General features: G+C 38.4%; 1 protein-coding gene across 1 annotated transcript in view; it reads right to left on the bottom strand.

Moving 5' to 3' along the window:
• The window catches only part of NIPAL2 (NIPA like domain containing 2), an 86,864-nt gene that overhangs the window by 25,859 nt on the left and 37,822 nt on the right, over positions 1-23,183 (bottom strand). Inside the window, exons 6-7 of the mRNA XM_077748230.1 lie at positions 13,188-13,247; positions 1,209-1,330 (exon numbers count right to left, since the gene is read on the bottom strand). Of these exons, the coding sequence (XP_077604356.1) occupies positions 1,209-1,330; positions 13,188-13,247 (182 nt within the window). The remainder of the gene's footprint in view (positions 1-1,208; positions 1,331-13,187; positions 13,248-23,183) is intronic.

Below are 23,183 nucleotides of genomic sequence, written 5' to 3'. Positions count from 1 at the left end.
GAGGAGTGGATAGGAGCCAAGAAAGTAGAGGGAAGGGTAGAGGGGAAGGGAAATAAGACAATGTATTAAAGAGCATGTATGGATGAGGATTAAAAAAACCCCAGAGAAACCTATTATCTTTGAGTAAAAGAAACCAGTATAGAGGGAGACCAGAAAGAGAAAACACCTATAAGCACTTGTGTTCCTGTGGTCAGAATTATATATCAGAGATGACAAGATACATAGAATTCCTGTCACAAAGATTAAGGACTGCAAGATAATCATGTTAATATCATGTAGTTCCCACTGTAATATTCTGGGTTACACTCAGAGCAAAGTTCATGAATAAACACATCCCCACAAATGACAATGTCACGCTTTTGAATAACAGGTGCATGAAGTAGGGTCATACCATTTTACCTGTTTTAATGGCAGAGGACTAGACCAGAGAGCTTTTCAAAGTCATTCCTGATCGTAAATATGTATGATTCTCTCTGCTTTGATTCTTCTTGTTGAATTCATAATTATTTTACTAACATAGTTCAAGGTTAAAAGCTCATATAGTCTATCCCAGTTTTCTTCTTACCACCTGCCCCTCCTGGAATATGCTTATTCTTCACCATAAACTGACTTCTGAAACAAGTTACCTACCAACTGCTGCAAGCACGTTCTCTCTGTACTCATGGGATACAGCCACTACATCAAATAAAGTATCCCAGTTAGCGGCTCCACATTTCTCTATCAGCTCATTCCATTCTTTCTTTTACACATCTCTTGGTATTATCCTTCTGCTGTCTACTTCTCCCCAATCTGTTACATTATTCTCAATGAACACTTTTTTGAAGAAAATATCTATTTTGAATAAAGTCCATGAAGTAACAGGTGTCTTCAGGTATTTCCCTTTGACCTGGGAAGAGAGGTTTTTGGGGTTTGTGTTTTCACTTTCAGTTGTCCTAAAACATGTTGCTCTGGGATTTGCTCGATTAAATATTGTGGAAATTGTTCCACTGACAGGTCACCCCCAAGAATAGGGTACTTGGAAACTGGGGGTGCTCTATTGCTGATTTAGTGTTTCAAATACTTTGATAGTAGTCAAATATATTTACGGTTTAATGAGGTATTAATGTTAAGAAGAAAAGATTATACTCATTCTCTAATATCTGCAGGTACCAGCGGTCTAGATAATATAGCTTCTGGGATAGTAAAAAAGTGTTTTTAAAAATTCTTACCACATAGATCAGGAACTGCCAGCCAACAAAGTAATACTGTACTGTTCTCGCAGAGATAGGCTGAGTTCTATTTGGAGCAAAGTTCACCAATAAATATGTTCCCACAAATGCCAATGTCATACCTTTAAATAAAATTGAAAAGACAAACCAAGTTGAAAAGGGATATTTAAGTCTTTTTGTCAGTGCAGACATTACCTACAGACTATTACTTGTAAAAATGTCTACAGTCCCTTCCTGTTAAAATACAGTTCACCAAACCATCTCTAGATAGCATCATGCATTCACATGATGGCATTATCTTTATAAGAGGGATAAAGGCCATGGAAAGGATCGAGTAGGACATGACTTCTGATTTTTCTTGTTGTTTCAGATGAATCCTTGCCTCATCAGAAAACCAAAATATGGCCAAGATCATAACACGTGCATTTGGAGACATGAGAACACATCCAAGCTGGCTGTTTGTTCTCACATTGACCAGTAAGAAAATGATAGATTTAGGTCCAGCAGAGCCCAGAGAGTGGGAAAGTTCACCACCTGATGATCTACTCTGTACTGATTCATCTTTGAAGCTTGTACACACACACACACACACACACACACACACACACACACGATTTTACACTTTTCATTGCCATTTATTGGAGAACTTTTAACAGAAATAACAAAGGTGAATGTTGACTTTGGTATAAGATTTATTTAATACAATTTAGAGTCTAGAATTCTAGGAGTAACTTAGTAAAATATCACATTATAAACCTATGTAATCGATGTGTTACTGTCATTCCTTTAACATTACTTAAAATAATGGAGGAAAGAAATGTGTATGGGAAGAGGGGCCACTTAAGGAGGAATAGAGGGAGAGGCCTTGACCTTGCAAATAACACTGAAAACTGCTTATTTATTAATCATCAGCAGAGAAAAACTGATATATGTAGCATTTTTCAGATAGCACCCTTGAAAACATAATTCAACTTGTTTCATCACTAAGGTTAGCATTGTTGTGTATATAATTTACAACCAGCACTGACTCCAACCTGAAGCCATTGGGTTGGTTTATAAAATCTCACAATTCAAAGATACCAATTTCCTGTTCCTCTTAATCAAATGATTTAGGGTTTTAAACTCCAGTTTCCGATAACAAACAGCATTTGACTTTTCACACAAGCTAGACAATAGTTATTCAAGGTATTGTAGAGGCTATAAAATAAGCTTCTTCTAATGTAAGAACTTACTCTGTAATTCTTTGTGAAGGTGGAAATTATATACAAAATTTTTAAAGCTATTTCTAATGAGAATTTTTAAAATGAAAAAACAATATACATTATTAAGTGCTGCAATAAAAAGAAAATAATAAAAACTGTATATAAGAATTTGGGCAAAATTATTGTTCAGCCCTGCCCTTTCTTTGGAAATGAAGAAAAGATCTGGTAAGAAAATAGTTCAATATTAGGTTTCTAGGAAGATGGGATTAAAAAAAAACAGATTTCTAAATTTGGTACACTGAAATAGAATAAATCCATTGAATACAACTCAAAAATCTCAGAGGCTTCTTTCTTTTGTGAAGTCCGAATTTCTTATTTTTATTGAGTTCCTCTGCCAGTAATTTTTTATCTCCTATAACTGTATCTAATGTCAATTAAACTTTTTTAAAGTTAGTTTTGAATGGGTAACATATGGTAAAATAATTTTTTTAAAGACACACAAGGGTAGTGAGTGAAAAGTTAAATTTCTCTCATAACCTTCAGGCCCACTAGTTCCCCTCCTGGAAGTTAATACTGTCACCAAGTCTTAGATTTCCTTTTCCAGGGATATGTTACGCAGGTGTGTGAGAGAGTGCATAAGTTTTGGTTTTCTACACAAACGATAGCATATTATACACACTTGCTTTTGTTCTATAACAGAATATGTTGGAGAACATTTCACATCAGTGTATATAGGGCAGCCTCATTCTTTTTAAGTCTGCATAATATCTCACGCTTTGGAGGTAGTGTTATTTCACTTAACTTTCCAAAAGGGTCCCGGGTCCACATCCTGACATCTCCCTTCCTGCCTCACATCTGCTTCCTCATTTGCATACTGTGCCCATTTCCACCAAGGCAGATCTTCACTGCATTTCAAAATTCCCTGAAAACAAATAAAATGACTGATGATTTTGCAATTGTACTTTCAAAGTACTTTTGCACGTATGTTATTTCACTTGAGCAGCATATCACTGGGAATCTAGTAAAGAACTCTGTGGCAGCTCAGTAGGTCACACATCCTTTTTCTTAAAAATTTTAATTTCAGCTCCTGAAACAATTACCAAGGCAGTGCTAGACAGTTTGCTACCTGTTATATGCTTGTTTACTTGGTGTCATTTGTATTTGTCTGTGGGATTCACTGCCTCCTGTGTGGATCATGTGCATACTTTCTACAAGTGTGTAGAAGTGTTGAAGAAAGTCATTAGCAGCTCCTTAAATAAATTTCCTTAAAATGTATTTATAGCCCAGCTTTTTCTAAAAGTGGCATGAGATGTCATTTCCTGATTTCCTTTTTCAGTGAAGCCATAAACTTTCTTTCATTTGAAAGACACAGATTTCTAAATCAGAAAACTTGCTAGTTTACCTTCTGCTGGCCCATTTGCCCAAGGGAGTAATCTGGAAGCGTAAGATACTCCAGGAAGGGAAGTAGCCCTTGGCACGCTCTTTGCCCGTGGAAATGATTAAATTCCAGGTCAAAACCTGGATCATGAAAGGCTAATGCATGCTGCAACTGCCCCCACAGATTCAAATTTTGCTGCTGCGTGCTGGCCGGAAGAGCTGGGGCATGCTGTTTACCCCTCTGTGACTCGGTCTCCTCATCTCTAGGTACAGTGAACTTATCATAACTTCTAGGCTCCAGAATTTGGCGGGGCAAGAGGCCAATCTGGGGAGCTGAATAGATTTGAAAGCTCGTCTGGAGGCCTGATGTGACAGAGGACCCTGGAACAGATCTACCTCAGGATACTGACCACTGGAGTCAAAAGCCAACTCAGGTAAGTTTAAAAATTAATCTCAAACTGGCAGCTCTTTTTGTCCAGGGGTCCTGTCCCTGTGCTATAATAAAAGCACCTTTTTGCACTGAAAGTATCTTAAGAATTCTTTTTTGACTGTTTGCTCAGCAGCCTCACAACAAGAGGAAGCCTGGGGCCCTTCCTCTTGTCTAGACTTTGAGTCGAGGTACAAACTAGGTAAGTTACTCCTTCTTTTCTTCTTTCACGTTCACTCCAGGGGCTTTTCAAGGAATATGGTCTTATTGGAACACTATCATGTTGATTGCAACCCTCTAGCCTGTGACTACTCTCCAGGGAGGAATAAAGGCCTGCCTTTTGACTGGAAGCTAGTTCCCTGGCCAGAATCGTAACAAGACCCAGAAACTTGATGCCCTCTCTTTATCCCTATCTTTTCTTCGGGGCGGGGGGCAGGGGGGGAAGGTGGGTAGGAGCAGAGATAGAGAGAGAGAGAGAGAATCTTAAACAGGTTCCATACTCAGCACAGAGCCTGACACAGGATTTGATCCCAAAACCCTGGAATCATGAACTGAACCAAAATTGAGAGCAGATGCTCAAATGACTAAGCCACTCAGGCACTCCCATCACTGTTCTTATACAAAGTTATCTTTCTTGGGCACGAACAGCCACTTGTCACTAGGACGGCTGCCAACATTAAGACTCCCATGTGAGGTTTCCTCCTCATTGGTCCAATGTGATCCCCTCCACATCCTTGGTCTAGCCACTTCTGGCCATGAGACCTCCACTGGAAACTGGTCAAAACCAATACCAATACCAACTGAATTAAAACCCAACCAGGGACCATTTCCTAGAGAAGTTGTCTGTAAAGACTACATACATGTATTGGAATGTCACTTAGACCATGATGGATTTCTATCTTTACTATTCTTCACCAACATCCCCTATTAACTACTTGATTTACGATATTAGGTAATTTCATCTTGTAAAACTTTTTTAGTGTCTCCATGGGTTACAAATGACAGTATTGTATTTCAGTCTACTCACAGCCACCAATTTGTAGTCTGGAATGCAATGGGGAAGTGCAGGGATATCGACATCCCTTCAGTAAGACAGGTTGGTATTCACTAACGACTTTCTGAGGGAAGGTCTGGTTGTTCTGAACACTAGGAACCCTTGGTATTATCCTGAGTGGAATGCCACCCAGCAGTCAGGGGGATTATGATAATAGCCTTTTCTTCCTCATTCCCCAAAAACTCTCCCTTGGGATGTCTCCTAACCCACTGGAGCCAATTTGTTTTTTTTTGTTTTTTAATTTTTTTTTAATGTTTTATTTATTTCTAGGAGAGAAAGAGAGACAGTGTGAGCAGGGGAGGGTCAGAGAGAGAGGGAGTCACAGACTGAAACAGGCTCCAGGCTCTGAGCTGGCAGTCAGCACAGGGCCCGACGCGGGGCTCGAACCCATGAACCGTGAAATCATGACCTAAGTGAAAGTCGGACGCTTAACCGACTAAGCCACCCAGGCACCCCCCACTGGAGCCAATTTGGATTGTAAGATTTAATGAAGAAAGGACTCATCTTCTCCAATAACGCATACCCTCAGAACTCCTTAGGAGATAAGGAAAAATGGTCCATTAACAGGTTCTTAAACTTCAATCCTATTTATCAATTAGAACTTTTTTTGGTAAATGTCAGGGAAAATGGACCGAAATCCCATATGGTCAGGCCTTTATGGCACAGTACCCAAACTCTGATATGCCCGTATTCTTTTGCAGGGCTTGAGGGCACCTCTCTCCTCACCCTGACCCTCAATCCACAGCTCAGCTGCCTCGAGCCCTTCTACCACCTTACCTGTGTCTTATCCTGTTCTCTATGTGCCTCTCCTTTTCTCCCCTGTAAACAAGTTGCTGCCAGGATCCTGCACATGCCTCTCTCTTTTTCTTGAATTACTCATCTTTGTTTGCTTCTTCTCAAGATCTGAAATATATCTTGAGAGGACTAAACAAATGTGGTTTGACTCTTTTTGCATGTGGGGGCTTCTCCCTGAATTATTAATGGCTATGATAATTGGAGCCAATTGTCTGTGGTTAGTCGCTAAACCTCAGGACATGGACTTGAAAGAAAATTCCTAAGCAGCTGCTGGAATTCCTTTTGTTGCAGGGAGACTCTGTCTTCTCTGGCCCCACATGGATTGGCTGTTTTTGCTTTTTGTTGGTGGAAAGACAATATGTGTCTGTTCATCTGTCCGAGCTTTGTCTTTAGGACCAAGAGTCCTCCTTCTCTGCCCTCTGGGCTGTTATCTGTCTCCAGCCTTGCTGGCGGCACCTCACCTCTTCTGTTTCTCCTGCCCCTCCTCCTGTTTCTACACTACCGGGGGCATGGCCCGCATAGCCTGTTCCTATACCATCCTCTGTGCCTGTGGTGCCACTGGCTCCCCCACTCCTCCTACCCTCGCTATCAAGGAGCAAAGGGTGCCCCGTTGAACTTAAACCACCCACTTCTGATTTCCCCACCAGAGCTCCAGGTAAAAAACTGACAGTGGGGAACACATTGATTGACTTTTAAGTGGACCTAGGTGCAACATATTTGGTATTAAAACTAATTTAAGTTTGTTGGATTAACTAAGATAGACATGTCTTTAGAGTTATCAGCATGAAATATAAAACTTTTATTCTACCAAGGATTATTGAAGGTTAAATAAGCTTGTGTTATCTTTATTGCAATTTGTGCTATATGTTATATATATATAAGTCTCAAGTCATTTGGGAAGAGGTGAGTTAGACAAACTTGAATAGTTCTTTTACTAGAAGTCCCCCTCAGATCCTCAATGTGCTACTGTTCCCTGTGAATCTCCCAGAAGAGGATATGATTGTAATATTTTCTAAACATATCTGACCATTTATATCATCCTGAAGGAGTGTTTTCAGGGATATTTTATATGTTGGGAAATGCCTGACATGTAACTGGATCCAGCTGTGAGAATGCAGTCTCTGTTTCAGGAGGCTACTGATGTTCTGTTGCAAAAGTCTCCTATGGATACTCATGGGCTAAGAATGAAGTGTAAAAGTGGTCAAGGGGAATCACGTTCCTCTGATGCTTCTGTTCACTGGCACCTATAAGCTGACTTTCTCACCTTTGGAAGCCTCGGGTTCTAAGATCTGCTTGTACAGCTCTTATTCAACTGAAATCTGGTTTCCCAGTCCACCCTTCCCCTTAGGTAAAACCTGAAACACCCTTTAATATTCTCCCCACTCCCCAGCTGGATGTCAGCTAGTGTTAATTAACTATTGTCTAGCTTCTGGAATCTGGCTTGACCTGACTTCTGGTAGCCTTAAGAGATTTTGAATATTCAGCTAACCTATTCCAACACAATGATTGCTGTCTAATTCTCTTGGTCCCCATAGCATGTCTCCTGATCAATGCGGGTGTAGCTGTTGCTTTTGTGGGATACCAGGAGTCACGGAATAAACTGGTTTCCTTAACACCAAACCATTTGGGATGTCTTCCCCTCAGAACAATCTCCCTAGAGTCCTCAGGCCCCCAGTAGCTTTTTTTTTTTTCTTTTCACATGCCTGTGAGGGAGGGAGGGGCAGAGGGAGAGAAAATCCCTAAGCAGGCTCCTTGCCCAGTGTGGAGCCCGGTGTGGGTCTCCATCTCATGACCCTTGAGATCATGACTGTGAGATCATGATGTGAGCCAAAATCCAGAGTTGGATGCTTAACCAAATGAGTCACCCAGGTGCTCCGTAATAGCTAAATCTTAAAGGAGCCCTGGATTGGGAAGTCTCAATAATGTAGTGAATCCAAATAGTCCTGAACCTACCATCAGAAAGTCTCCTATTCTTGAGGCAATGCTGAAACCAAAAGAGCCAAACTGTTCCCTCAGCCAGGAATGATGATTTGTTTGGCTGGATTAGTATTCTAGATACTAGCCCTAAACCAACCTGACCATTTGGTGTAGAAGAAAGAAGGAAAGAGATGGTCTTCATGTCTTTTTTTTTTTTTTTAATGTTTTATTTATTTCTAGGAGAAAGAGAGAGACGGCGTGAGCAGGGGAGGGTCATAGAGAGAGGGAGTCACAGACCGAAACAGGCTCCAGGCTCTGAGCTGGCAGTCAGCACAGAGCCCGATGCGGGGCTCGAACCCACGAACCGCGAGATCAAGACCTAAGCGAAAGTCGGACGCTTAACCGACTAAGCCACCCAGGCGCCCCGTCTTCATGTCATTTTTAATCTCTTGACATTCTATCCAGGCAAACCATTCATAGGTGATTTAAAATAACCAAGTTACCGGTCTCTGAAGAGTACTGATGAATTGACTGTAATTTTTTTGTGTGTGATACTATCTGAATTTAAGTCAACTAGGTTCTCACAGCCTATTAGATTGAGTACTTCTGTTGACTAAGGGAGGAGAGAAGGGGAAATACTATAGGTTTTGGCTGAATGAAGAGGAGAGAAATCTGGTGTTTTTTAAAGGAAAAATAATCATTAAAATAATTTAAAGTTATTAATCCACTAAGAATCAGAGCACAGTCCAAACCCTGCCATTGATAGTTGGCGATTCCTTTCAGACATAGCTTTTGTGAGGTCATTTTTTTGAGGCTAGTGGTGAAAAGCTTCATAGCCACAGAGCAACATTTGGCAATAAATTAGTTCAGCTTGTTTCCACATGGCCCCCAAATCTTCATTTGTTCCATCATGAAAAACAAACTTTCATTTGCTTGAAGCAGGGAAAAATAAATGATTTTCTTTTGCACATTTTGACAATTTAATTCTTAGCATGCTTATATGCTAACCTTTTTTTTTTTTTTAGCCACTAACTACTCTTTTCCTGTTTGGTTATAGTTCTCATAAAGAAAAATAATGCACTTTTAGCTTTTAACATAAAGAGCTAAATTTTCTCAAGGCAACAATACAGACCCAAAGAAAATACATGTGATTTAACACATTACTGAGTGAGGCTGGGGAAAAACCTTTCTTCCTAAGTATGAAATGGGTGATTACATTTCAGATCAAGATAATTTTATGACATTGCCCCTGGAGGCATGGGTATGGGATAGGTGGCTACATTTTCCCTATTCCTATGACGACAGAGTAAAGTTAAGAATTGATCACTTTAAACTATAGTACAAAACAATTACGTACCCCTACTCAAAAAGCATTAAATTGGGAAGGCAAAAATACCCAATCAGAGTTGTGGGAAATGTCAGCTGGGTTACCAAAGTATGCAGAAATATCCTAATCAATTTTTCTCTGATGAACCATTAGAGGGTAGGGGTGTGTGGCTGGGGTAGCAGCAGTAATGATCATAGCTAACGTGGACATTTATTACATGACAGGCCCTGTTCTAAGAGTTCTATCTCTGTGAACTCACTTAATCGTACAAGGTAGGTAAAATCATCTTCATTTGAAACATGAGGAAAATGAGGCTTAAGGAGATTAAGTAACTTTGAAAGGTCACACAGTTCCCTGTCATTAGAAACTCACCCTCAGCTGTTACCCTCCGGTTCTATCAGGCTGCCATTATTAGAATATTGGTCCACCATTTTTACTAGTTCTATGGCCTTGGGCAAGTTACTTAAGTATCAGTCCTGTAAATAGGCTGCTCCTACATTTAAATGAGATAGTTCATGTAAAACACTAATAGTATCGGGAAAGAGGAAATATTTTTAAATAGTTTATTGTCAAGTTGGTTTCCATATAACACCCAGTGCTCATCCCCACAAGTGCCCTCCTCCATGCCCATCACCCTCCTTCCCGTTCTCCCACCCCATCTGCCCTCAGTTTGTTCTCGGCATTCAAGAGTCTCTCATGGCTTGCCTCCCCCCCCCCCCCTACTTTTCCCCTTCTTCTCCCCCATGGTCCTTCGTTAAGCTCCTCCTAATCCTCCTACATGTGTAAACATATGGGATTTGTCCTTCTCTGTCTGACTTATTTCGCTCAGCATAACACCCTCGAGGTCCATCCATGTTGCTACACATGGCCAGATTTCATTCTTTCTCATTGCCATGTAGTATTCCATCGTATAGATAAACCACATCTTCTTGATCCATTCGTCAGTTGATGGACACTTACGCTCTTTCCATGATTTGGCTATTGTGGAGAGTGCTGCTATGAACACTGGGGTACATATGCCCCTATGCAGCAGCACTCCTGTATTCCTTGGGTAAATGCCTAGCAGTGCTATTGCTGGGTTATAGGGGAGTTCTATTGTTAATTTTTTGAGGAATCTCCACATTGTTTTCCAGAGGGGCTGCACCAGTTTACATTCTCACCAACAGGGTAGGAGAGTGCCCATATCTCCACATCTTCGCCAGCATCTTGTGTTCTCTGATTTGCTCATTTTAGCCACTGACTGGCGTGAGGTGGTATCTCAGTGTGGTTTTGATTTGTATTAAGAGGAAATATTTAATAAGTGTTAGCTACTATTAAAATAAGAGAAATTAGCAAAGAATCAAAGAATTAACAGAAGTTTAATTTACTACTATTATTTTTTGGTGTGTGGGTATGTGTGTGTTTCTTATTCCCTGTGTTTCATTTTTAATATTACCTCTCAGGAATGAAGTTGACCATAGAAATGACAATTACTTCTACAAGGCTTTACATTTCTCAAAGTGCTTATATGAATTATCCAATTTGATCCTTCGAAAAGTCTTCTATGTTTGTCAACAAACTGAGGTTTAGAGAAGTTAGGCGATATTATGTCAGCCACATAGCTGACATCAAAAGCTGAATCCAGATTTGAACCTATGAAGGTGAGTTTAATTTATATCCTTTGACGCTGAGCTAGTTTATTGCTTTTAGTAATGTTTTGATGATCTTGCATTTTCCAAGTATATAATCAAATCATCTGCACACACTGATATTTCTATTTCTTCCCTTTCCATAGTTGTGACTTTCATTAATTCTTCCTGATCCGAACTGGTACAGTTGAGTGCCATATTAAACAGAAAACTTACCCTGGCTTTCTGCACCTTTGTTAACACTTCTTGTGTTAGTCCCTCTGTACACCCTCCTCCAAATGCTTGTATGGCCCGTGCCTGTCCTATCCAGCCATCAGAACTGATTCAAATGTTCTCTGCTATAAAAAAAAAAAATTCTCTCTGAGCTTCTCAACTAGCGTAACCTGTCTTTATCCTTTTTTTTAATGTTTTACTTATTTTTGAGAGAGAGATAGAGAAAGCATGAGCAGGGGAGGGTCAGAGAGAGAGGGAGTCACAGAATCCGAAGACAGGCTCTAGGCTCTGAGCTAGCTGTCAGCACAGGGCCCGATGCAGGACTCAAACCCACGAACCGTGAGATCATGACCTGAACTGAAGTTGGACGCCCAACTGACTGAGCCACCCAGGTGCCCCTAACCTCTCTTTATTCTAAACCAATGGTTCTCAACTGGGGGTGATTTTGTCCCTCAGGGGACATGTGGCAATATGTGAAGTTGTTTTTGGTTGTCATTAGTAGGGCAGAGGGTGCTACTGTCATCTAATGGGTAAAAGCCAGGAGGGATGCTGGTAAACAGCCTGCAACACACAGGACACCCCCCTGCAGTGAAGACTTCTCCAGCCTAAAATGTGGGCAGTGCTGAGGGTGAGAAATTCCGTTCTAAACTAAAGCCTCAATATGTATCATTGGGATACATATTGTTTTCTGCTTTTAAAAAACATATACATAGATATATATTATATATAATATATAATACCAACTGTGTTATTTGAGGGCAGAGACTCCATCTTCACCATCTTTTTATCACTGACATTCACAATAATTAGCAAGTCCCACTATATATTCTTCTGTATTACTTCATTAAATACTTTTGATTAATTTAAACATTAATCAACCATTAACTATAAAAGATGACATATGTTAGATAAAATGATTTAGAGTTCCCTTAAGGCATCTGACCAATGAGAAAAATAATGTAAGACGTAATTTTTTTAAATTTATGAAACTCAGGCATCGCTCATTCTTATTTCTAATTCTGTACATCTTCCCCAAATGATTCCATAAACCATAATATATTAAAAACAGAGTGCAGAAAAATAATATATTTGAAAAGATACAAGGCATATATGAGTGCATTTGGAAAAACATTTTAACCATGACAAATTTGATGATGTCGACTAAAAACTCTACTAGCAGAATCCAAACAAGGAGGAAAGAGAAAAAGTGAAAACACTTTCAAGACAATAGGCTCAAGGGAAACACAATCACGGAAAACAAATGCTCAACATATCAACACTGGTGTCACATTTAAAGCTCAAACTTTTTAAAAAATGTGATCTCCTTGGAAGTGAGCAGACACTCCTTTATTTAAAGTGTCTAAAGTATTGTATTTGTTATCATATGTCAGTAGCAATTCAGAGAGGACTTTGTCAAGGAAGAAAATATGAACCTCCAGAATTCTTCTCACAAATGATATTTCTAATAAGAGGTAGAAGATACAATCAATAACATGGTGGCTCTACTATATAATAATAACAACCTTTCTTATAGCCAGGAAGGCTATTATTATTTTCTACTAAGTGCGGTATTTCTAAATAAAAATTTGAAGGGGAATGTTCTATGTCATTTTTGGAAAGAGCTGAATACAAATCAGGTAGTTAATTGGTGCACCTAATTTTTGTATGGTTTTCATTTTTATGCACGACTTTCATATAACAATGTAACAAATATGTCCTTTGAAGTGGAATACTCTATTAGGTAATACAGATGTTTGCTTGGATTTTATTATTCTCATGAAAATTTCATAATGCTCATAATAATATTACCATAAAATAATAATTCACTGTGGTCAATGGCATGGGCAGTGGGTACAACGAAAGTGGAAATATTTCATATGAAAGAGCAGATTCTCCAAGAAAGAATACTGGCCACCTCTAAATGAGACTTATCCACTTCAGTAATTTGTTCCCTGCTTTTAATGCACATGTTTTTTATGAATATTAATTATTTCCTGATCAAGCAGTGCTGTAATTACATGGATTAAATAATTACTTACCTAATAAATCTGAAGCTCTTAAATTTTCTTTCAGAAACATAACAGAAATAATGGCACTACCTAGAAAGAAAATGGCCATCAGTGGTGTTTCCAACATAAAAAGCATACATTACACAGAACCATGTGAAAGCAGTTAAGCACTTTGTGTCTTATACCTGGACTAGCTATGTCCTGGTCAGAGAAACCCACCAGCAGTGGCTATGAAAACAACTCCCCCTCACCCCCTCATGGTTGAGGATACCTTAAAACTGGCCTGATTTAGAACAGACCTCGGACAGTGGCTGGGATAGTGCTCTGTGGAGAGCAAGGGCACAATAAAAGCTTACTAAATAACTAGATAGATGATAGATAGATAGATAGATAGATAGATAGATAGATAGATAGAGCGAGCAGAAAGGGATGGAAAGGCAGAAAGAGACATAAGGGAAGGAAAGAAAGAATGCAAAGAAGGAAGTTTTAACTTTCAATATACTCCAAACTGAAACTCATTATTTCCTTTCATCTCCTCCTAGAATTCCTAGTCTGAGGGGTACCTGGACGGCTCAGTTGACAAAGTCTATTCCAATGACATCTCTAAGGAGCCCCGGAATCCTAGGACTCCTGCTAGTCTCCACTCTCCTTCACACGACACATCTAACAGCATCCTGGGTCAGGTCTGGATTTCACCATCTATCCAGTCCACCTTCCTCTTCAGTCCACTGTCACTGTGCTGCTCAGGCCAGCTTCATCGCAGGCTTAGATCTTAAGTCCTGCCATTTCCCTCACCACATTCGTCCTTGATCTCGTTTATCTTCTACTCCCACTCTTACTAAAATCATAATTTCCAGAACCATCATTTCGTTTTATTCTAAAGGACTTTTATCCATGCTATTTCCTTTCAAATGTGTCTCCCTTTTTTAAGACCAACTCTAGACTCAAGTATCACCTCTGGATTCCCCTAGACCCAGTCGACCAATTCACCCTTTGGTGTGATTGATTACCCCTTGTCATACAGCTTTCCTGTTACACTGAAGATTTATTTGCCAATCCTCCCCACCCCCAGAAAAGACTATCAGTTCCTTTTACTGTGAGATATGTTTTATTTTTCTAAGCTCTCCCAGGTGTAGCTAGCAGGTAGATAAGAGAGTTGGTCAGCTCTCTGCCCTGCATTTGCTGGCCCTCATGGTGTGAGACCTTCTTTCCCATTACTGATGCTACTGAATGCTCAGCCTCTAACTGAGCCCTGACCTATTTCCATGGCCTCGGGTCGTGTAGGGAAGGTTGAATCTCTCTGAGTTGTTCCTCTTACGGAGCCGTTCTTGTATGAGCAGAGGCATGGGAAAACCCAAACTTCCAGTAATAAAAAATAGTACACAACATAAGTTGAATTTCAAATTTTTAGCAGAAATTATTATCAAGGCTCTTAAGTTTGTTTTTTAAACTAAAAATATAAGGAAAAAATAGGGAAGAAAAGTCATCATAAAAATAACTCCTCATCTAGAGAAAGTTGTAGTTATATGTTGGCATGTTTATTTTACCTTAGCTGAGTTGAAACTATAATGCAATTAAAAAAATTTTTTTAAATGTTTTATTTATTTCTGAGAGAGAGACAGCGAGAGCAGAGGGTCAGAGAGAGAGGGAGACACAGAATCTGAAGCAGGCTCCAGGCTCTGAGCTGGCTGTCAGCACAGAGCCCAACATGGGGCTCGAACCCACGAACCGTGAGATCATGACCTGAGCCAAAGTCGGATGCTTACCTGACTGAGCCACCCAGGTGCCCCTAAGGCAATTTTTTTCAGTTTCCTTAGTTACCATATTAGAAACAATTTGTCATGTCGTGAAAATTTTTTCATAGATAAAAGATTTTAATAAATCTGTAAAATAATCCATTAAATCAATTAAAATTAAATATAACTATATCTGTTTTTCTGGCAATTGATTACAACCAAAATAAATCAACACCAGAAACCCTCATTCAAGATAAGCTGGGATTCTCATATGTTTTCTCCATCTTTTTCTCACCCTGGCTCTTTTATTCAACTTGAGCTATTATTCAAGTCCTTGCAAACTTCTCCTGGGCAGATTATTTACCAGAATGGACATTTCACACAGGATAAACAGAGCATGAAAAATGTCTACTGAGCATGAATTTAATTGGGTGATGTGGCTTTAAAACATTAATGTTTTCTGTACAGACACATAGCCCATTATGTTAAGAATTGAGCTCCAGACAGTGTAAAAATATATGAAAGATTTCCATTTCATATTTGGACCAAAACTATTCAGGGAAACTAATTTCACAGTTTAGAAAATTAGAAAAGGTATAAAAAACAAGACCCCATTCCATTCCATTACTGACCTCCTGTGTAATTACATAAGGAATGTTTCCAAGTGGAGGGAGATAGAGCAATAAAAAATAGGTGAAGTATCACTACTAACACGTACCAAATCCAAATGCACTCTATTATAACAATCCTTAAGATGACTATTTCACAGCAAAGGAGTCTAGTAAGAAGGGCAGACGTTGCTTACATGGAATGAGGAAATCTTAGAGCTGATGGGAGATACAGAGACAATGTACTTCAGGTTCTATAACTTTATATTTGGGAGGCAGGTCCAGAGAGGTTGTTTGTTCATTCATTGATCCATTCATTTAACAAACATGTACATTATAGCAGAATCAGAACCAAAGCCCACATTTCCTTATCCCCAGTCCAGGGCTCTCTTGTACACTATACTCCACTGCCTCTCTTGAAGGTAGAAAGGCACCATTTTCCTTCTTTTCTTGTTGCTCAACTAGTTTCATAAATAATTTCATTTTTAGAAGAGATGTGGGGGCACCTGGGTGGCTCAGTTCATTAAGCATTCAACTTTGGCTCAGGTCATGATCTTGTGGTTAGTGGATTCAAGCCCCACAGTGAGCTCTGTGCTGACAGCTCAGAGCCTGAGGCCTGCTTTGGGTTCTGTGTCTCCTTCTCTCTCTGCCCCTCCCATGCTCATGCTCTGTCTCTCTCTTTCTCTCTCTCCAAAATACATAAACATAAAAAAAAAATAATGGATGGGGGAAAATGTTAGGTAGGTGACAATTTCATTGCTAAAAGAAAAAAGGACACGATTGGTAAGAATAAACATGAAATATACTGTATGCATCAAATTATATCAATTGCCTACAAAACAGTTATCAGAGTTTTATGAACATTAATATGCTACTGTTTCTGAAAGAACTTATGTCTAATGCACTTCCATACTCATTTTTTTTCTGTTTTAAGAGAATATGAGGTTTTCTACAAAAGTGTTAGGTAAGAGAATAAGATTTTTTAGTTTTATTTATCTAGCAAAGGAAGCAATAAAAAAGAACGTTCTGTTAAGGAACATTTACTTGTAATTCATTTATCTTTCAAAACACAGTTAAAATGAGAGCTGTGCTGAGCAAAAAGACAGTATCTGAGCAACAGCTAATAACATGACTTCTAAGTAGAGCAGTAAATTTTTAAGATGAGAAAAAATAAATAAACTGAAGTGCCTCATATATAGTTGCAATCAGAGATTTGTCAAACTCAGCCCTGCTTGGTTATTGCTATAACCACCACCACTGCCTGATGAACACCGAGGAAGAGGAAAGAACTACTATGCTTTTACTCCTGTAGTAAAACTTAATATTCAAAAATAGAACATTTCAAGATGAATAGTTTTTTGGTTTGTTTTTTTTTAATTTGAGAGAGAGAGTATGTAAGTGGGGGAGGGACAGAGGGAGAAGGAGAGAGAATCTGAAGCAGGCTCCACGCTCAACACAAAGCCCCATGTGGGGCTCAATACCCGGGGGATCATGACCTGAGCCAAAATCAAGAGTCAGATGCTCAACTGACTGAGCCACCCAGGCACCCCAAGATCAATAGTTTAAAAAGCATTTAAACAGCATAAATTAAACATGATCAAACTATAGCTAGTACTGAGCATTTATGTCAGCACTCACAGTTTTGTGTACATTTTTGACTTGAGGCTTATTTGGGCAAGAGGTTCAAGAACGCTTTTCCATTCTGGCCTTCAAAGGACACAGATGGATACAGACTGCCCACAGACATGAGTCTACACTTGTGGATGCTGGATTAAATTCATTACATAAGGTCACATGGTGACTCCAGAGCCACACACTGAACCACAACGACCACAATGCACTAAAAAAGAATACGTGAAAGGTAGCATATGAAAGATAATGTACCAAAATGTAAACAGTGGTTATGTAGAAGTTGGGGGGTAGGAGGGGGAGATATCAGGAATATTTCCTGTTAGGAGAAGAAACAAAAAAAAGCTTCTAGTACTTTCTCTGGTGCAAAACAGTGCTCCTATGGAGCCATTTATTAATATATTCACTTGGCCTTAAAGTTTTAATGCTTCATTGTCAGGAAGACTCTCAACAACAATTATTATGGGTGAGTCAATGATTCTGTTTTTGGCCATTAAGGGTCACTCAGGTTAGCAATCAGAATGGAGTGTCCTGTCCAGTCCAGGTTGATATAAAGAAACTTACATGTGGGAATTCTGTTTGGATTTCCAGAAGAAAGGGGATAAAGGCCAACCAAGATTCTCATGGCTTCAACTGAACCAAGTCTAGATGTCGGGGAGGAGGTCCAGGAGTCAGTTGTGACCTGGTGTTGAGCTTCCTAACACTCCCTGAAATGAACCCCACATTTGTCCCTGATTTGCCTCCTCTCTGACATCACTCAGACTTGGTCCAAGGGCTGGCTGTTATAAGAGTTGATGCTCTAAGATCTGTAGTAGGCCGCAAGTGGAAGGAAAAATACAACTATAAGTTACTCTGGCGCATGAGAATTCAGAAAGATCGTACAAACTTGATTTGGATTTTCTTCTGTAATAGCTACTAAAGGGGATTAGTAAATCTGAAATTAAAATCAAATTTCCAGATGTTAACAATCAAACTCAAGGGTAGATTTTTAGAGGTAGGTTTAGATCTTTGTGTCTTTAGAATAGGTAATTGAGGATTCCTTTTTACATTAAGATATGTGTGCACTTTACTAAGCTCCCTTTACCCTCCAAATAATGATTTTTTTACTAAAGGTTTAATGGCACAGAAGAGTTAAATAACTATTTAATGTATTATACTATGGCCATTTAAAAATATTTTGTTCACATTTATTTACTACTTCACAGTTTTTACCCTTTATGACAACTTAATTTTTTTATTAAAAAACTTAACGTTTATTTTTGAGAGGGGGAAAGACAGAGCATGAGTGGGGAACGGGTAGAGAGAGAAGGAGACACAGACTCTGAAGCAGGCTCCAGGCTCCAAGCTGTCAGCACAGAGCCTGATGCGGGTCTCAAACTCATGGACAGTGAGATTATGACCTGAGCCAAACTCAGACACTTAACCGACAGAGCCACCCAGGCGGCCCCGACAACTTAATTTTTTAAATCCATTTTACAACGTGAGGTATAATCAACATACAACATTTATATTAGTTTCAGGTGTACAACATAATGATTGTATATTTGTATTTCTGTTTTCTTTTTAAAGATTCTTTCATTTAATATTTTATTGAGGTATAATTATATACAGTGTTATATTAGTTTCAGGTATACAATATTCAACAATTCTATACATTTCTCTGTGCTCTTCAAGATTAGTATACTCTTTAAGTTTAATTTTTTATTATAGTATAGTTGATACCAATCTTATATTAGTTTTAGGTGTACAATTTAGTGATTTGACAGGTTTATACTATGTTCACCACAAGTGTAGCTACCATCGGCTCTGTTACATCACTATTACAACATCATTGACTGTATTCCTTCTGCGGCACCTTTTATTCTCATCACCTATTTATTTCATAACTGGAAGCCTATTATCTCCCTCTCCCCTTCACCCATGTTACCCCAACCCCCAGCCCTTCCCCTCTGGCAACCATGAGTTCTCTGTGATTACAGGTCTGATTTTGCTTTTAGTTTGTTTATTNTTTTTGTTTTTTTTTTTTTTTTTTTTTTTTTTTTTTTTTAAAATTCTCCTTATGGGGATTCCTTTAAGAATTCTGAGTATTCTCTAAGAATACTGAGCATCTTTTCATATATCCGTTGGCCATTTATATAATCTTCTTTGGAAAGAAGCCTATTCAGGTCCTCTGCCCATTTTTTAATTGGACTGTTTGGTTTTTTGTTTGTTTGTTTGTTTGCTTGTTTGCTTTTTGGCATTGAGTTGAAGAAGTTATCTATGTATTTTGGATATTAACCCCTTATTGGATATATCATTTGAAAATGCCTTCTCCCATTCAGTACTATGCTGTTTTGTTTTGTTGATGGTTTCTTTCACTGCACAAAAGCTTTTTATTTTCATGTAGTCCCAACAGTTTATTTTTGCTTTTGTTTCCCTTGCCTCAGGAGATATAACCAGAAAGATTTTTCTATAGTTGATGTCAGAGAAATTACTGCCTATGTTTTCTGGTAGGAGTTCTACGGACTCAGGTTTCACGCTTAGGTCTTTAATCCATTTTGAGTTTATTTTTGTGTATGGCATAAGAAAGGGATCCAGTTTCATTCTTTTGCATGTTGTTGCCCAGTTTTCCAAGCACCAATTGTTGAAGAGACTGTCTTTTCCCCATTGCATATTCTTGCCTCCTTTGTCATAGATTAATTGACCATATAAGTGTGGATTTATTTCTGGGCCCTCTATTCTATTCCATTGATCTGTGTGTTTATTTTTGTGCCAGTACTGTACTGTTTTGATTACTACAGCTTTGTAATATGTCTTGAAATCTGGGATTGTGATACCTCCAGCTTTGTTCTTCTCTCTCAAGGCTGCTTTGGTTATTAGAGTCTTTTGTGGTTCCCTACAAATTTTAGGGTTATTTGCTCTAGTTCTGTGAAAAACATTATTGGTATTTTGATAGGGATTGAGTTAAATATGTCGATATTTGTATATATTACAAAATCATATTAAGTCTAGTTCACATTGCTCACCATATATAATTACAGAATGTTTTTTCTTATAATGAGAGACTTTTACTCTTGGCAACTTTTAAATATGCAACACCATACTATTAGCTATGGTTGACATGCAGTGTATTACATCCCACGAGTTACTTATTTTATAACTGGAAGTTTGTACTTTTTTATTTCCTTCAGCCATTTCACCCCCCCCCCCACCCCCCATTCCCTGCCTCTGGCAACCACCAATCTGTTCTTTGTATCTATAAGCTTGATTTTTGTTTGTTTTTCAGATTTCACATATAAGTGAGATAACATAGTAGTAGTCTTTCTTTGACTTACTTCACTTAGCAGAATACCCTCACTGTCCATCCATGTCACAAGTGATAAGATTTCATTCTTTTTTAATGGCTGAATAATATTCCATCATGTATATATACCATTTAAAAATTTTATTTATTTTTCTTTTTATTAAAATTTTTTAAATGTTTATTTATTTTTGAGAGAGAGACAGACGGACAGAGTGTGAGCAGGGGAGGGGCAGAAAGGGGAGGAGACACAGAATTGGAAGCAGGCTCCAGGCTCTACGCTGTCAGCACAGAGCCCAATGCGGTGCTTGAACTCATGAACTGTGAGATCATGACCTGAGCTGAAGTTGGATGCCCAACCAACTGAGCCACCCAAGTGCCCTTATTTTTTTATTAATCCATTGATGGACTATTTTGGCTATTGTAAATAATGTTGCAATGAACATGGAGATACATATTATCTTTTCAAGTTACTGTTTTTGTTTCTTCAGATAAATACCCAGAAGTGGAATTGCTGGATCACATGGTAATTTTATTTTTAATTTTTTGAGGAACTTCCATACTGTTTTACATAGTGGCTGTACCAATTTACATTTCCTTTTCTCCACATCCTCGCCAACATTTGTTATTTCTTATCTTTAGATAACAGCCATTCAAACAGGTATAAAGTGATATCTCCTTGTGGTTTTGATTTGCAAACCCCTACTGATTAATGATGTTGAGCATCTTTCAATGTACTTGTTGGTAATCTGTATGTCTTCTTGGAAAAAAAAAGTCTATTCACATCCTGTGCCCATTTTAAAATCGGATCATCTGTTGTTTTTGCTATTGAGTTATGTGAGTTCTTTATATATTTTGGATGCTAACCCCTCATTTGATATACGAGTTACAAATATTTTCCCCCATTTAGTAGTTTGCCTTTTCATTTTGTTGATGGTTTCCTTTGTTGTACAGAAGCTTTTTAGTTTGATGTAGTCCCACTAGTTTATTTTTGCTTTTGTTGCCTTTGTTCTTGGTGTCAAATCCAAAAAATCATTGCTAAGAATAGTGTCAAGGGTCCTACTGCCTATGTTTTGTTCTAGGAGTTTCATGGTTTCAGTTCTTCCATTCAAGTCTTTAATCCATTTTGAGTTAATTTCTGTATATGATGTAAGAGAGTGGTTGAGTTTCATTCTTTTGCATGGGACTATGCCGTTTCCCAAAACAATTTATTGAAAAGACTGATCTTTTTCATCACATATTCTTGGTTCCTGTGGAATAAATTAATTAAACATATATGCATGGACATATTTCTGGGCTTTCTATTTTGGTCCATTGATCTGTGTCTGTTTTTATGCCAATACCATAGAGTTTTGATTACTATAGGTTTGTAATATGATTTGAAACCATGGAGTGTGATGCCTCCAGCTTTGTTCTTCTTTCTTAAGATTCCTTTAGCTATTTTGAGTCTTTTGTGGCTCTATACAAATTTTATAATTGTCTTTTCTGGTTCTGTAAAAAATGTCATCAGAATTTCAATAGGGATTGCATTGAGTCTATAGACTCCTTTGGTTGTATGGGCATTTTAACAATATGAATTCTTCCAATCCTTGAGCACAGACTATCTTTCCATTTATTTGCATCATCTTCCATTTCTTTCACCAATGTCTTATGGTTTACAATGTACAGGTTTTTCACCTCCTTGGTTAAATTTATTCCTAGGTATTTTATTCTTTTTCATGCAATTGTGACCACTTCTTAAAAGACACATTTAACCCCAAATTAAACCAATTACACTTTACTCAACTGTGATTATGGATAAAATATTCTTATCTGATTCGGTTATAAAAAACAAAAGAAACCAACCTTTGGTCCCCAGATTACAAATTCAAATGTATACAGGGGCCAATTAGGCAATTCGCTAGAGAGGAAAAAGTAATGAAGGTGGTGGGCTGGGGCAGTGAAGGGTGGTAGGGTGTGGTGATGAGGGCAGGAGCTGTAGCTATTAGGACCAGTCTGCCTGTGGTGACCTGGAATATACAAGATCAGTGACAAGTGGCAGCCATAATTCAGCTCTAGCCACATGCAAGTCCAAGACTACCAACTCTGATTCTTTAAGGCAAACCACTTTTTGTATTTCATGGTCCAGTTTTTAAACTGGAAAATTCATTTGTATTCTTTAAAAGCACTGTTTAAGTCAAACAAAACACAGCAATGGTCAGATATGATCTACAAGACACCAGTGTTTGAAATTTCACCTAGTCTGCAATGAAAATGTCATCAATTTTCATTTAGTGTACATTCCATTTATTGTTTAACCTCTGTGATCTAAGAGAAACCAGGGTAATCTTTATAATATAGTCAAGTAGAAGACAAAGTAGTAAAGGAAACCATTTCATAAAAAAAAAAAAACCCATGACATGAAAAGAACATATTTATATAATAATGCTACAAACAGATCCTCACATGTAAATATCTGGCTTGCGGTTTCTGACCACTTATAATGGCAACTTTATTGTACTGCTAAAAAGCAAACCATGAAAGCACTTTCCCATCACTCACAATCAAGCTTCAAACATGTGGACACATTAAGCATGCTCCCAGGCTCAATCAACTCTAACTGTATGGAAGTACTGAGTGCTCCAAAATTATCATTCCCTGTTGTAGAATTGCAGGGGAAAACTATGTCAATTACAACATACTCCATGGAGTTAGGACTTGAAAATCAGAAAATGTGAGAATTTGAAAAATGTTTCTTTATAGAGAAGAAAAAGTTGTTCTCCCCCCCCCCCCC

Source organism: Crocuta crocuta, unplaced genomic scaffold, assembly GCF_008692635.1.
Source record: "Crocuta crocuta isolate KB4526 unplaced genomic scaffold, BGI_CrCroc_1.0 scaffold39, whole genome shotgun sequence".
NCBI lineage: Eukaryota > Metazoa > Chordata > Mammalia > Carnivora > Hyaenidae > Crocuta > Crocuta crocuta.
This window is presented reverse-complemented; position numbering and strand designations above follow the sequence as displayed.